Source organism: Sceloporus occidentalis, unplaced genomic scaffold (assembly GCF_023333645.1).
Source record: "Sceloporus occidentalis isolate IW3139 unplaced genomic scaffold, rSceOcc1.0.p SCAF_5, whole genome shotgun sequence".
Classification (NCBI taxonomy): Eukaryota; Metazoa; Chordata; class Lepidosauria; order Squamata; family Phrynosomatidae; genus Sceloporus; species Sceloporus occidentalis.
The window spans coordinates 50,964,424-50,979,017 of NW_028316985.1; the positions used below are offsets into that span (position 1 = coordinate 50,964,424).

The following is a 14,594-nucleotide window of genomic DNA, read 5'->3' on the forward strand; positions in this document are numbered from 1 at the left end:
GTCCCACTGTACTTGCATCAAACCTTTGCTGTCACAGTAATAATCTTTTTTTCTTCTTTCAACAGATATTTAATTACGCACGGAGCACATGTAGGAGCTGTAAATAGTGAAGGAGATACACCATTAGATATTGCTGAGGAAGAGGCAATGGAAGAATTGCTTCAAAATGAAGTGAACCGACAAGGTAATTTTGAAAGTTTATTATATTACATTAAAGGACTAACAGTCTCATTCTGTATATGGCAGCTTCTTATGAAAGCAATTGATTCCTGAGGTGAGAATCAGTCCTAGATTTAGTTTGTCAACAAACTGAACTGGTCATAGTATTTCAATTGGATTTACTCCTTAAAAAGTTGGTATACGCTTATAGCCGCCTTCTTTTTTTTACTCCCCCTTTAAAAGGCATTTTCTTACTCTTAGTTGTCAGATTTTAAATTGGTATTTCTCAGGACTGGTATGTTTCTGTATCTTTGTGAAACTTCAGCCAAATTTGATGTAGGTTTCTAAGAATTCATTATTACCTCTGAAGACTTTAACCACAATCTCTATCTCTCTCGTTCTCTCTCTCTTTTTTCTTTTTTTGGAGAATAGAGGGGTAGTCAACTGTGTTTAGAAAAGTAAATCTGGTGCTGTATTTTGCCTTTCCTGCATCACTGGGCAATGCCAAAGTAAATGTGAAACCAGTCACACAATAAACACAAGCATGACTGTTTTTTTTTAAAAAAAGTAAGTGGCAGATTTGTAACTCTGTTGTGGGATGTAGAGGGCTTTGAGTCTTTGCCACCCTTTGTGGTCAGAAATCTGAATCAGTTTGTCTGCTTTGTTCATTGAGGAAAATTTCCAGTTACTTTCTTCATCTGCATCTGAAGAAATAGACTTACAATATGTCTATGAAAAGTTATACTGCCAACTTCTTTACTTCCCTCAGGTTCAAAACACACTGCAGAAATAATACAGTTTAAGACCGTTTTAACTGTCCTGGCTCAGTGTTAGGCAATCCTGGGAATTGTAGCTTATTGTGGCACCAGGGGTCTCTGGCAGAGAAGGCTAAATGTTGTTGTTGTTGTTGTTGTTGTTGTTGTTGTTGTTGTTGTTAACATTTATTTATGGAGCGCTGTAAAGTTTGTACAGCACTTTACATAGTAAGGGTCAAATAAAATAAAAACTTGCCAAGCGGCGTACAATCTAAAACAGCATTACATGATTAAAATATCTCTTAAATAATACTAGTATACAATAAAGACAAAGTAAGCTGCAGATTAACAACCAGTGTCTCACAAAACTACAGTTCCCACAATTCCCCAGCATTGAGTCAGGGCAGTAAAAGCAGTCTCAAACTGGATTATTTCTGCAGTGTGTTTTGGACTTCAAACGTGCTACAAGATTACTGATTCAGACTGACACAGCTATCTCTTTGAATTCTCTTTTCTTCATTGTAATTGACACTCACACAGGCCTTAGTGTGCATTGGAACTGCACTGAAGGACTTGCAAGTGGTTAATGTCTTTTGCCTTAACAGAATCTCCTTTCACCTGAAGTCATTTTTTAAAAAAACAAAACAAAAAAAATATGTACATGGTATAATATCTATTTTGGCCTTTATTCCTTGCCTAAGAAAACCATGAGATTCATCAGGTTGCCATCAGTTGACTACTTGAAGGCACGTACACACACATACACGAATGATAGTGTTTGAAGGAAAGAGAGCTAGAGCAATGGAACAGGCCTAAGAATGAGAATTCTCCACTCCACCCCAACCTTCAAACTTGATGGATTTTAGTTAGTAGTTAATAAACAATAATGGAAAGAATAACAATTATTAAAGTTCAAGGTATCCTTGACTATTGTAAATGTCAAGAATGCAAGGATCCCCCCCCCCCGCCCCATTAATAAAATAATCTGGTCAAAACATGTATTTCCTAACATCCTTGGGTGGCTGAATTGCAAGGAGATGTAGATCCCGGTTAATGTTGATAAAAGATATTTACAGCATTCAGATTGTCTGATGCTTTGTTTGAAGTCTTTACTATGTAAAGCATATCTTGGCGAGACTGTGAAAAAAAGATTTCACTTTCACTTCTTTCTGTAGCAGTAGGATAAATGACTTTTTTTGCCAACACAGTTCAGAGGGTTTTTTTTACAAGCCCTTTAAAAATCAAGTCATTTTGATATACATATACATGTATATACACACACACACACACACACAGTGCGCCCGCGTCATACGCAGACACACTATATGCGGCTTTCAGCATATGATGAGAGCCACACAGGAGCACACGGGCCACAAGGGGCAGCACGTCCCATTGAAAGGAATGGGGTGTACACTGCTGCACCATTGTGCCATGCACGAGCCTGATTACTTTCAGTGGGGCTTGAGCATATGCTTTTTTTGCGTGGGGGGGGGTCTGGAACGGATCCCCCGCGTAAAAAAAAAGGGCACACTGAATTGCTTACAGTGTTCTAAATAGTGAACTACACTATTATGGATATTGTGAGATTGCATGTCTTGGCAAATTCAAAGTCCTGGTGGCTGTTCCAAAAAATAAAGGCAGTATACATTTTGAGAAGAATTGGATTTGTTTTGATTTGTTCAATCCTCTTTTCTTTTCTTTCATTTTTTTTGGGGGGGGGCAATGGCAATGAGCCAAAGCAGAACTGTAAGTGGGCAGTTATTTTTCTGAAATCTCATATCTGTTTCTGCAATATCATGGTCTCCCCACAATGCTTTTCTTCAACACTCCCTCCTTTTCTCAACCTCTCCGTCCATTTGGATTGTCTTCTTAGCACTTGGATGCTAAGAGCAGGTCAAGGTGCCTGATTCTACTGCCTTGGCCTCTCTTAACGTTCCATAAATGACACCTATTAGGAGCTTGGAGAGAAGAAAACTGGGAATTTTGTTCTGTTTCTTCTCCTTCCTCCTAGTCCCGATAGTGCGTAGCTGCAGGGATACAGCTTTCCTCTCTGTATGCTGGGCAGTTAGAGCTCCAGCTTCTCGGCAGCAGCCAAGATACAGTAAGACTATGTTCTCTGTATCTATCTCTGAGCACAAGATATTTTGTTGTTGCTGTCTCTGACTTATGATGACCCTAATGTGAACATATCACGGTTTTCCTGGCAAGGTTTGTTCGGAGACAGTTTGCTGTTGCCTTTCTCCAAGGCTGAGAGAATGTGACTTGCTGAAGGTCCCCCAGTTATTTCCAGGGCTAAGTGGGCATTTGAACCCTAGTCTCTCATAGTCCAACATTCAAATCACTGTCTTATGGTGGCCAGTATGCACAAGTTAAGGACAGAATTACACAGAAAGTGTGTATCAACTTAAACCTTAAGCCTTGAAGAATAGGGAGTCATCATGCTTGCTTATCCTTTGAGAGCAAGATGCATTTAGATGAGAGCAAATTTAATCAGTGGATCTCTTGGCTTTTTATGAACTTTAAAATATATGTATAGCCAAGGTCAGTTGCCCATCATTCCTATATCAAAGCCTGAAAGAGTGGGGGAGGAGGAGGCTTTTTAGATTAATAAATGCATATCTTTACAAGATGTGATATATAACAAAACTGAAAGAAGAAAACACGTTATAGAATACAGTACGTATGAAAAGGGGTATAGCACAGAAGCCATGAGGTCTTTGTTAATAGGTGAGATGTGTGAATGTCCTATAGGATTATGATTAAGTGACAAATTGAAATGTTCCATTCATACCATGATGCTTTGGATAGATGGCAGAACCCACATGTATCTGTGTGATTTGTCATAAGCCTTTTCATAAAGAAAGTAATGTTCACTTTACTTGAAGAACCCCAAGCTTTAAACTGAATGATAAAACATGCCACCTGCATACAGATATGGTTTGTTAGTGAGTACTGTTTTGTCAGGGAACTGTCTGGCACTTTTTGCCCTTTCTTCCTAAAAAAAAAAAAAATCCTTGTAATAGTATTGTGTAGGGAGAATGTCATACTAGGAATAGGACCAAATGTTGAATGATAGTCAGCCCTGATAGTCAAGATAAAGAGTGAGAGACTTGAAAAGGACTGACAAGTCACCTCAACATTCTGCTGCAATTGAAACAATTAGATGGCATTGGCTAGTAACCAAATGAGTTCCTCAATTCTTTAGCAGTAAGGAGGGAGCATGCTTGATTTGTTAAGTACCCAATGCATAACTTATGACACAGCTAGAAGTGTTTGCAGGCCAAATGCTTGCAGGCAAAAATGCTGAGAATTTAATTTTTTTTTTTAAAAAATGTTATCAGATGGCTACTGAACACAATGCTTTAGTGTTGCCCTAAACCTCTTCTGCTGATTAATCTGTAAAGAAAGTAACCAATTAGTTTCTCTCTGTTTTTCAAGCTTTGGTATTGTTATTTTAAAAGCAGTTTTAAAAAGCATTTTACTTGAGTGAGATCAAAGGGCTTTTTGGGAAGAAAAATTGAAATCTCAAACAAAGGATACAATATTGCCGTCTGTGGATCAAATCCAGTCAGTTCTTTCTGTCATCATTAATGATAGTTTAAAACAGGGGTAGGCAACCTTTTTGAGCCGGGGGCCGGGTTGCTGTCCCCCTCAGACAACTGGGGGGCCGAAGCCAAAAAATAAATAATTAAATAATTTTTAAAAAAATTAAATAAATAAATAAACCAGGACAAATGTAGGACAACATTGTCAAATGGTGGACACTTTTTTAAAAAAAGTGGAGGACATGCAAAAAAAATTGCTGATTTTTTTAAAAAATGTTAATATAAATGCATGTTTCTGAGGCGTCTATAGACAATTGCCCCTGAGTGCGGGAGGCCAAAGGCCCCAGCGGCAATCAGTGGCAGGACCGGGCGGGGCCGGGCGGGGCCGGTCCCAAGGCCTCACCGGGCCACATCCGGCCCGCGGGCCGCAGGTTGCCTACCCCTGGTTTAAAAGATGTTTCCTGCACAAAGGAAAAAAATCTTGCACAAAGGGAAAAAAAATCACAAGTATACTTCTTATTTCAATACCCCTTTCCATGCAATTAATTTTAGAGTGTCACACTGAATTTCCTTTATACTTCCGTCCACCTTTCTTCTATACCCTAAAATTAACTAACATCTGCTTTAAATTACTTTGGCTGTGATTTTCATCTTCATGTAATGCTTGATCAGTAGGTAGTTTTAAATTTAATATATTTAAAGCATACTTTGATACACCTTTAACTATATGAAAATCCAACTTGATGCACTCTTGACTATATAATGATTGGTTTAGAGGTTTTTCTGTAACTGTAGATAGTCTTGCGCTTCAGTCAGAGGGCGGCAGGATCCTAGCATGAAGAGATTTGCCCCTTGGAGAATAATGCTTTTTTCATCTGTGCACAGCATAGACTACTGTTGCCACTGGTGTATCTCTACCCCTGACACATTACCCACAATGCTGGGAAGTACTTGGCTGATTTGGTTGGGTTTTCTTTTATGATATTACACTTGCATCCTGCCATGTTGAAATTAATGCTGATGCCCAATAACAAATTCTGTGTCTATATTGGAATTTTAATTGTTGAATCTGTTCAAGCCTTGTATGTTCTGTATTTACAAAAACATGATTAATAAAATAAACAGTCAAAATGAAAGTATATTTTCTTCAGGGGTTGATATAGAGGGAGCTCGGAAAGAAGAAGAAAGAATAATGCTTAGAGATGCAAGACAGTGGCTTAACAGCGGTCATATAAATGATGTCAGGCACGCAAAATCTGGTGGTACAGCACTTCATGTAGCTGCTGCTAAAGGATATACAGAAGTCTTAAAGTAAGTATAGATTCTAATTGTATTTGAAATTTGCTGTTAGAAAGCTCTGCAGACCACAGATCTTTGATTAACTAATTAAAGTTACATAACTTTTATAAATTTTAATATTTATGACTTTATAATCAATATAGAAGTGTTAAGCACATAGTAAGGGCAGCCTAGAAGGGCCAATCTATGTTTCTTCTAATCTGTTCATATTGTTAATGTAGTCCTCTGTCAAGATGAGATGTTGGGATGAGCAGCAATATTTGATTTCAGGGCACTTTTTGATTTCACGTATCTTTTTCTGATGAAAATGGTGCAGAAATTTTAAAAAGAGAAATTGGTAAATATTTCCTGAAAAATTCAAATGTCACTTGAAAGTAAAAACATAGTAAATTATTCTTCTGGTAATATTCAGCAGTATAAATACTGGCAGTTCATGTGGTGAAGCGTAATTCACTTTCTAAGCTTAGTAAGCGCTAAAATATCACTAAGCATGACTTGAAGAATGAAGGCAAAACCTACAATTTTTAGTTTAATAGCACTGTATTTTAAAACTATTTATCTAACAGATCAAATTTCTTCAGACTTTTAATACAGGCTGGTTATGATGTTAATATTAAAGATTATGATGGCTGGACACCACTTCATGCAGCAGCTCATTGGGGTAAAGAAGAAGCCTGTCGAATATTAGTGGAAAACTTATGTGATATGGAGGCTGTCAACAAAGTGGTAGGACTTCTGTATAATCTTTGTCAAAATGTAAATTCCTTTGTGCATCGGCTGAAAAATGTTGGACAACAAATGTGCTAGATTTGTCATTGTTGTATTGGCACATTGATATAAATCTTAATCAAAGTGAAACATGTATACACTTGTCCCTCCACATTCACTAGGGTTAGGGGCACAGGAACCCTGTGAATGTGGAAAAACTGCAAATACCAAAAACACTATGATTTTACCCGAGAGAACACCTCTCTAGCAATCTCTAGGTCCTCCAGTGCAACTCTGTGGTCAATATCTGCCAGACATTATCATACAGTTGCACTGGAGGAGCTACAAATGTCTTGTGGAGTGTTCTCTCTAGGAATCTATAGGATCTAGATATTCGTAGAGAGAACATATTAATAAAATCTGCGAATAATCAAATCCGCAAAAGTCAAAGCTGCAAATGTGGAGGTACGAGTGTATACCAGTAAATAAAATAGGGCTAGAACAATATCAGCTGTCAAATTACCAGGGCTTCTTGCCTAATATTAGACCATGGAATTTAATAGTTTGTCATCTCAGTGTCTAAAATATGGCGCTGACTTTGACATTTGAAATGATTTTAATTACAATATATGATATATTTCATCAGTTCATCTTGATTGTTGTTTCCCAAATTGCTTGGTTTGCTATTACTTGCTTAAGCAATGGCTCAATCATCCTGCAGTTTGATGCAGTGATTTGTATATAATTTCTGGATTTGGTTTTACATTTGTACTGTATCCTGTTTCAGTCATGACAGCATTGTGTTCGTCTTGGCCACACGGCTTGTAGGAACACCAGCAGAGATCAGCTTTGGCACTACTTTTTTTCTAATTAAATTTTTATTCAGTTTTTACAATAAAACACATAAAGCCTGTAGAACAATGACAAAAACAACAACTAACTACAAGGGCCAAGGGTATGTATCTGATGAATAGTTATTCTGCAGCAGAATAAAACAATTAGTTCTCAGCAAGAGCCAGAGAGTCTGGTTTGTCAGAGTGTAGAGTGTCTGTCCAAAGATCCATCTGTGAAGCAGGAGGCTAGGACTTCACACATGTATGTGGTGTATATGTTAGGACACTGTAACCACTTCTTAATTTATGTGTGCACTATAAGATACACAGATGATGTTTATCTTGAACCCACGTAGGAAAATATGTTATCAGTGAAATATGCTATCAGTTAGAGGGTGATGAAGTCTCCTCATTTAGAAGTTATTAAACAGGGACTACATGGGCATCTGTTGGGAATGCTTTGATTGTGTATTCCTACCTGGCAGGGGTTTGGAGTGGATGGCCCTTGTGGTCTCTTCCAACTCTATAATTCAATATAGGAAGCAGTGTTCAAGATCCTGCAGAATATCTGGAAGCATTCTGTACATCTAAATGAGTATATAGTATGGTTGAAAGGAGTCAGCTGACTTCTTCTTAAATGTAGCATTTGATCATGGCCAGATGTCCTCAAATGTTTCAGCAAACCATAAACAATACCAAGTGTGTCTCCCAATGTGTTACTTGCCTTTTCAGGTGATCATACAATTTTTGCTTCCATGGACAGGCCATCATTCTTGGACAAGGTTCTGGAGTGAGTGGTGGCCTCCCAGCTCCAGTAGTTTCTGGATGAAACAGATTATCTAGATCCATTTCAACCTGGATTCAAATGTGGCTATGGGACAGAGATAGCTTTGGCCGCCTTGGTGGATAACCTGTGCAGGGAACTGGACACGGGGAGTGTGTCCCTGTTGGTCCTGCTAGACCTCTCAGTGGCTTTCGATACCATTGACCATGGTATCCTTCTGAGCCAGCTTTCTAAAATGGGATTTGGGGGCACTGTTATGCAGTGGTTCTAGTCTTCGTTGGAGGAGTAGACCCAGAAGGTGATGTTGGGGGACCCCCATTTGGCTCCTTGGCTGCTGGCCTATAGAGACCCACAAGGTTCTATTTGTCCCCCATGTTACTTAACATCTACATGAAACTGTTGGGAGAGTTCATCTGGAGATTTGGGGCATGGTGTTAACTCGTATTTCTTCTTTCCATCTATCTCCAAGGAAGCGGTCTCTGTACGGAACCAATGTCTGCTGTCAGTAATGGACTGGATGAGGGCAAACAAATTTAAACTTAATTCAGACAAGACAGAGGTGCTCATGGTCAGTTGTAAGGCAGATCAGGGAGTGTGCTAGATGGAGTTACACTCTCCCTGAAATCTCAGGCTCACAGCTTAGGTGTACTCCTGTACTCAATTCTGAGCCTGGATGCCCAGGTTTCAACAGTGGTCAGGGATGCATTTGCACAGCTAAAACTAGTGCCCAGCTACACCCATTCCTTGAGATGTCAGATCTGGCTATGGTGACACATGCCTTGATTACATCCCATTTGGAAAGGGATACTATTCAACTGCTAATGAATATCAACATCTTAACTTTTTGTAATATGTTAATGTTGATTACTTAGCTTTCAACAAGCTTACAGTAGTCTTATTGAAATGTTCACACATGACTGGTTGAAGTAAGATGGAAGCGTGCACCTCTGACTGCTTGGGCACTGCATTTAGGAGGTTCCTTAATCTGATAACTACAGCAGTGTTGAATTTATTAATTTTATTAAATTTATTTATAAACACAGAGAAACCAAATAACTGCTAAGGTCCATGTAGGAGTTTACATGGACCCAGGTTGTTGGGGTTTTTTTGCGGGGGGGGGGGGGGCATATGTTTTCTTTGTACAGCTGTATTGTGTGCCATATCAGTAATTGTGCTACTCCTTTATGCAGCTTTTAAGGGGCTGCATCTTCTTGAAATAAACCTAGTCTAAAGCCCCTTCATCATAATGCATACTCACTGAGGTTTGCTGACCATTGCGAGTCAGCTTAAATTTCTCTCCATGATTATTTGGTGACACCTGCTTTTTCAGACTTGCCTAATGATACAATCAACTATGAGAATTCATTTGTAAATAATTTTCAAAGAAGACAAAATTAAAATAAATACCTTGTAATAGCATGTATGAGAACACGCTAATATAGAAGACATGAGACATAGGTTACCATAGAATCATAGAATTGGAAGAGATCACAAGGGCTATCCAGTCCAACCCCCTGCCATGCAAGAACTCACAATCAAAGCACCCCTGACAAATGCCTAACAAGAAATTAAAATATTAAGTATCTGTATAAGAATTCATGTAAAATGACATTGAAAGAGTAGGTAAAATAGATGTGACAAGTACTGTAAGAAAAAAGTGTACCAAAAGAAACATTATGTTTCTAGCTAAGGGAGTGGGACAAGTCTTGCAGCTCGATATGGAACTGGGATAGAACAAGAATGCAGGTGGGATTCTGAAAAGGCAACCAAAATGAAACTGACAGATTTTCATATTAATTACTGTAAAAGCCTAGAACAGTGATATGTTGCGTAAAGAGCAGAAAATAATTACCCAAGATAGTTGTGATGGGTGAAGGAGAGGCATGCCACTCTGACTAATGTGGTGAAGATTTTTTTAGCACAAGGAAATAAAAAATACAATTCAATTTTAAGATCTCTGAAAATTTTGCAAATTCAAAAAAGCATAACCCCTAAAAGTCTTTTATTTTTATATTTCCACATACAAAAAGGAGAGTCACCAATTATACTCCCAACAATTTTACTTGAAAAAACCTCAGAAGGCAGTAATTGCTGTATTTAGAATCATAGAGTTGGAAGAGACCACAAGGGCCATCCATTTCAGCAATTAAACTGTATTCTTAAATAACATGGTTCCTTGCTCATAGTATTACATATAGGTCATGAACTTACAACCTAAATAGTTAAAGTGTTTGCTGATTTGAAGTACACAATTAGAGAGCATCTTTCATTAAAAAATGATATGAAATCATCCTCAAGTATGAACTAACTGTGAATGTAGCAAAGAAAATTCTTGATAGTTTTTACTAATTTGCTTTTTATTTTAATAATTCTTTATAAATCTAAACATGAGCTCAGTGTTGAAAAATGTTTTCCTTATTTTAGATTCCTCAGTGTTCATGGAAATATCCTCAGACACAAATGACAGTTAAAGGGAGAGTACCTGAAGAAATCTCCCATAAACAAAAGTTGTCTGAATAATATAGAATAAGCATTTGCTGTGACTTTGAAGTTCATAGTGAATTACAAGGCTGTGACACAAGGAAGATTTTTGCAAACAGTATTTGGCTCCAATTTTATTTGTTGTTTAGTTTTGTTTAATGGGTGACTTATTAACTAAATGCTAAAAGAGTATTTTTAAATGGTTTAGCTTTACAAAATTTTAAAATGGTGTAATGCAGGACAAGTTTAAATTGCCACTTCACTTGAACAATGCATATACAAAATGGTGGACCTGTGTTCATTGCATTGGTCCTGGCTGTTAAATAGTCTGCTGGGTGTGATTATTCCCTATATGGTTATATGACTAGTAGAATTCTGTCATAATCTCATCTCTTGCTTATTATTCCTTCAGGGTCAAACTGCATTTGATGTGGCTGATGAAGATATTTTAAGATATTTAGAAGAACTGCAAAAGAAACAAAATATGGTAAGCTCTTTTAGTACTGCAAGAAAAGTTTTGTAGGTTCATTTATGAAACACCCTTAAGCTAAATCAAAACACTATAGTTTTACCTTCTTAGTATTAGTTACCTTGAATCCTAGCAGCTATGCAGTATTACAAGCCATAGATCTCTAGTGGAAGATTTTGGGAATTGCAGTTCGACTCTTCTGTTTCCTATTTGTTTTTATATGTACGTAATCACATTTCGGAATAGGTGAACAAGAGTCCTTTGCATCCTTAACCAACAAATTTCTGTTACATTATATAGATACATAAACAGTAACCAGTACTGTAGGATTTTCATTATGTGCAGAGAAACCAAAACACATTCAAAAATTATGGCAAAGATCTCTAAAATATCAGTTGGCTTATATCGGAAACAAAACCCTACAAAAGCTATTAATGACATTACACTGGGATGGTCATATCTAAAATAACAACTACATAGAAAGGCTGATGGTGATTCAGCGCAAAGCAGTCACTGCATCCTTCATATATTTCAGTTCAGGAAAGTGAATGTGCATGCTTCTGAATGTTCTTTGAGACATTTTATAGAGTTATTGAATGTTCACAAGTTGAGTCCTGTAAAACTTTTCGTGCAATTCTATGTTAATACAGAACACAAATTTTATACTAATTAGGCTGGCCTTTGGTTTTAAAACCTGGCTTTAAAATGTTTTATAACAGTATATCTTACATGCACATCAAAGTACATCATTTTGAGAGCCCTAGTGGTCAGGAAATTTAAAAATATTTTAAATACTTCAGTAAATTGAGAATGCTTTCTGGTTGCTATTCATTTATTTGGACACATGGTATTTTTATTGCTGTATTAATTTAATTTTGATGGTGAATGAAACCCAGTATATCAGAAATCTCCTGATGATGGATTTTGTGCAAAACATTTCACTTCCTCCAATATTCTATAATGTCAATATTGTTACAATTACAAAACTGATAAAAAATGTAAATTCATGTCGTTATTTCAGATCAGAATTTGGAAATGTTAATTTTCTAGATTATAATACCTGAGATCCTCCAGATGCTGGGAGTTGTAGCTCAGTAATTCCAAGATGTTTTTCAAATTATGGGTTGTTGTGGCTTTCAGGTTTGTACTAATACTTCATCTCAAAACAAAGGTGGAGCTTCCACTTGCTTTTTGAAGCTTTTGGATATTTTCCTTCTAAGTATAATTGAAAAAAATCAATATAAATCAATCTGTTGATCAGTGCAGTAGAATTAAATGAGACATCCGGAAGCCAGCCGGCCGGCCACCTGGACATGGGAGACTTCAAGACACTCTGGTGGTGTAGTGTTTATATGGCGCACACTGCCAGAGCACCCAGAAGTTGCCTGCGGCTGCAGCAAAACTAACTCTTTCCTGACCCAAATAGGAGCAGATCTTTTTCAATTCTTTGGGCCAGGTTCAGGGCAGATTAGGGCCACAGTGTGTGTTTGCCATGATCCCAATGTGTTTTTGGCAGGAGTGGCCTAAAGCTGCCCCTTTGTGGCTTTCTGTTTTGCTCTGCAACTTCTGGAGAGACATATGTTCTCTTATTCTATTTTTATAAGGGAGAGAGAGAGAAAGAGAGGAGGCAGCACTGGTGGCAAGATCAGCCCCCTTTTCCAGCTGTACAGTTTGGCTGCCTGGTGGTACTTGTGCTCTCCTGTTATGGATTGCCAATATGCACTGTCTTTAGTAGGAGGGGTTATGCCCTCCCTATATCAGTTAGATAGCAAATAAATGGCTGGAGAAGTTTGCTTCATGTTGTGGAGACTCAGTGGAGTTCCTTATATCTGACAGGAATTTGGTGTCTGTAATCCTCTGTGCAACTGGTACTGAGCTGCCATCTTCGATTTAGTAGTATTTCTCAATCTGTTTTTGGATCTATAGAAACCTTGAGAGTTGCTCCTGCTCCCCAAGAAAGACAAAACCCCAAACAATGTGATGGGAGAGCCTGGGTGATGTCATTCTTTGCTTGGAAACTAAAGCTGTCAGTTACAAACAAAACGAAACAAAAAAACTCCACTCTTCTTCATGGTCTCTGTGAACTCACACAAATGGGTTTTCTCACCTGCACAGTGCATTTTTCTGAAACTTCTAGAGCAGTGATGGTGAACCTTTTGGAGGCCGAGTGCCCAAACTGCAACCCAAAACCCACTTATTTATTACAAAGTGCCGTGTCCCTCTGGGTTTCTAGTAACAAACTCTGGCAAACTCTGTGCTGGGGCAACGGCACATGTGCCCACAGAAAGGGCTCTGAGTGCCACCTCTGGCACGCGTGCCATAGGTTCGCCATCACTGTTCTAGAGCTATTATATAAGGTTTTTTGAGGGAATCCCACCTACTCTTGGGTGCCTTATTCCCTTGATTACTGCCTAAACCCTCAATTCCTTTTCTTCTGCTGTAGCAGCAGCATGGAAGTAACAGCTAGAGATTTTGTATTTATTTATTGTATCTTTTGTCATGATCTGTTGGCTTGATTGCTTGACTTCATCTCTCGTTTGTGTTTTCTGTAACTTAGGCCTGGTACAGACGGGCAGGAAGGGGCAGTGGGACGCCTTCCCTTTCTGCCCCAGATCAGTGCTGCGGCAGATGCATGCCCTGGCACCGATCCAGCCTCTGCAGAGCACAAAAAGGAGCTGGTTTTTCCGGCTTCTTTTTGTGCCTCTGAAGAGGCACCATAGCCGATGCCGGGCACCTTGATCATGCCCCTTTGGCACTGCACTGTTTGGGCACTGCGCCAAAGGGATGTCGTCATTGTGTGTGCCATCTGAACGGGTGCACGCAAAGATGGCACCTGGGAAGCGCGAGGAGGGATGTGAGTGTGGAGATGCTCAGCCCTCACCTTGCCCACATACCGGTGCTTTTTGCCCATCTGTACCAGGCCTTATTCTTCCATTTGGCTCGCTTGGACTGTTTTATGGCTTATTGTTTGGAATTACGGACTTGGCTTTGCCAATATCTCTGGTTTGATGTGGTCTGTATTTGGTAATGACTTTAGATAACAGTTTTTCCTTGAACTGCTTATAATGTCTTGCTCAGAGTTCTTCAAAAAGTGTACTACTTGTGGAGCTAAAATTTCTGAAAGAGATGAGCACTCTTACTGTCTTTTGTGCGTTGAAGAGGGCCGTAATGTAGGATCATTTACCCATTGCAAAGCCTTCACTCTTTGGGCAAGATAGAACTGTTCCTCCTGACTTATTTTGATCTGCAGGGGGAAACCAAAGTGTCATCAAGAATGATCCAGGTGCTCCTTATGTATATGACATCATCAACCTCGGTAACACCATTTGCGTTCCTCAGAATGCATCCCCTGCAGTCTTGGTTTCTGTCCTGTTTCAACCCACTCATGGACTCACCACATTGTTATCTTACCATTCTGAAAGCTTTGAATTGATCCCTGGCCAAGTGGCTCAGTCCTTACAACATGCAGTCTGGCATGGCCTTCCTCTCCATCCTGAAATGGCTGTCACAACAGATACCTCCTGAAAGGGATAGGGAGCCCATATGGAGGACTTTCTGTGC

The 14,594-nt window shown here is 38.8% G+C and overlaps 1 protein-coding gene across 6 annotated transcripts in view; it reads left to right on the top strand.

The window, feature by feature from the left end:
- PPP1R12A (protein phosphatase 1 regulatory subunit 12A) overlaps positions 1-14,594 on the top strand; it is a 152,038-nt gene that overhangs the window by 64,133 nt on the left and 73,311 nt on the right. For 5 of the 6 annotated variants that reach the window (XM_089524040.1, XM_089524037.1, XM_089524039.1 and 2 more), the window contains exons 3-6: positions 66-184; positions 5,611-5,770; positions 6,325-6,484; positions 10,977-11,051. In XM_089524040.1, the coding sequence (XP_089380166.1) occupies positions 66-184; positions 5,611-5,770; positions 6,325-6,484; positions 10,977-11,051 (514 nt within the window). The remainder of the gene's footprint in view (positions 1-65; positions 185-5,610; positions 5,771-6,324; positions 6,485-10,976; positions 11,052-14,594) is intronic. The other variant, XM_089524038.1, reaches the window with a different exon arrangement.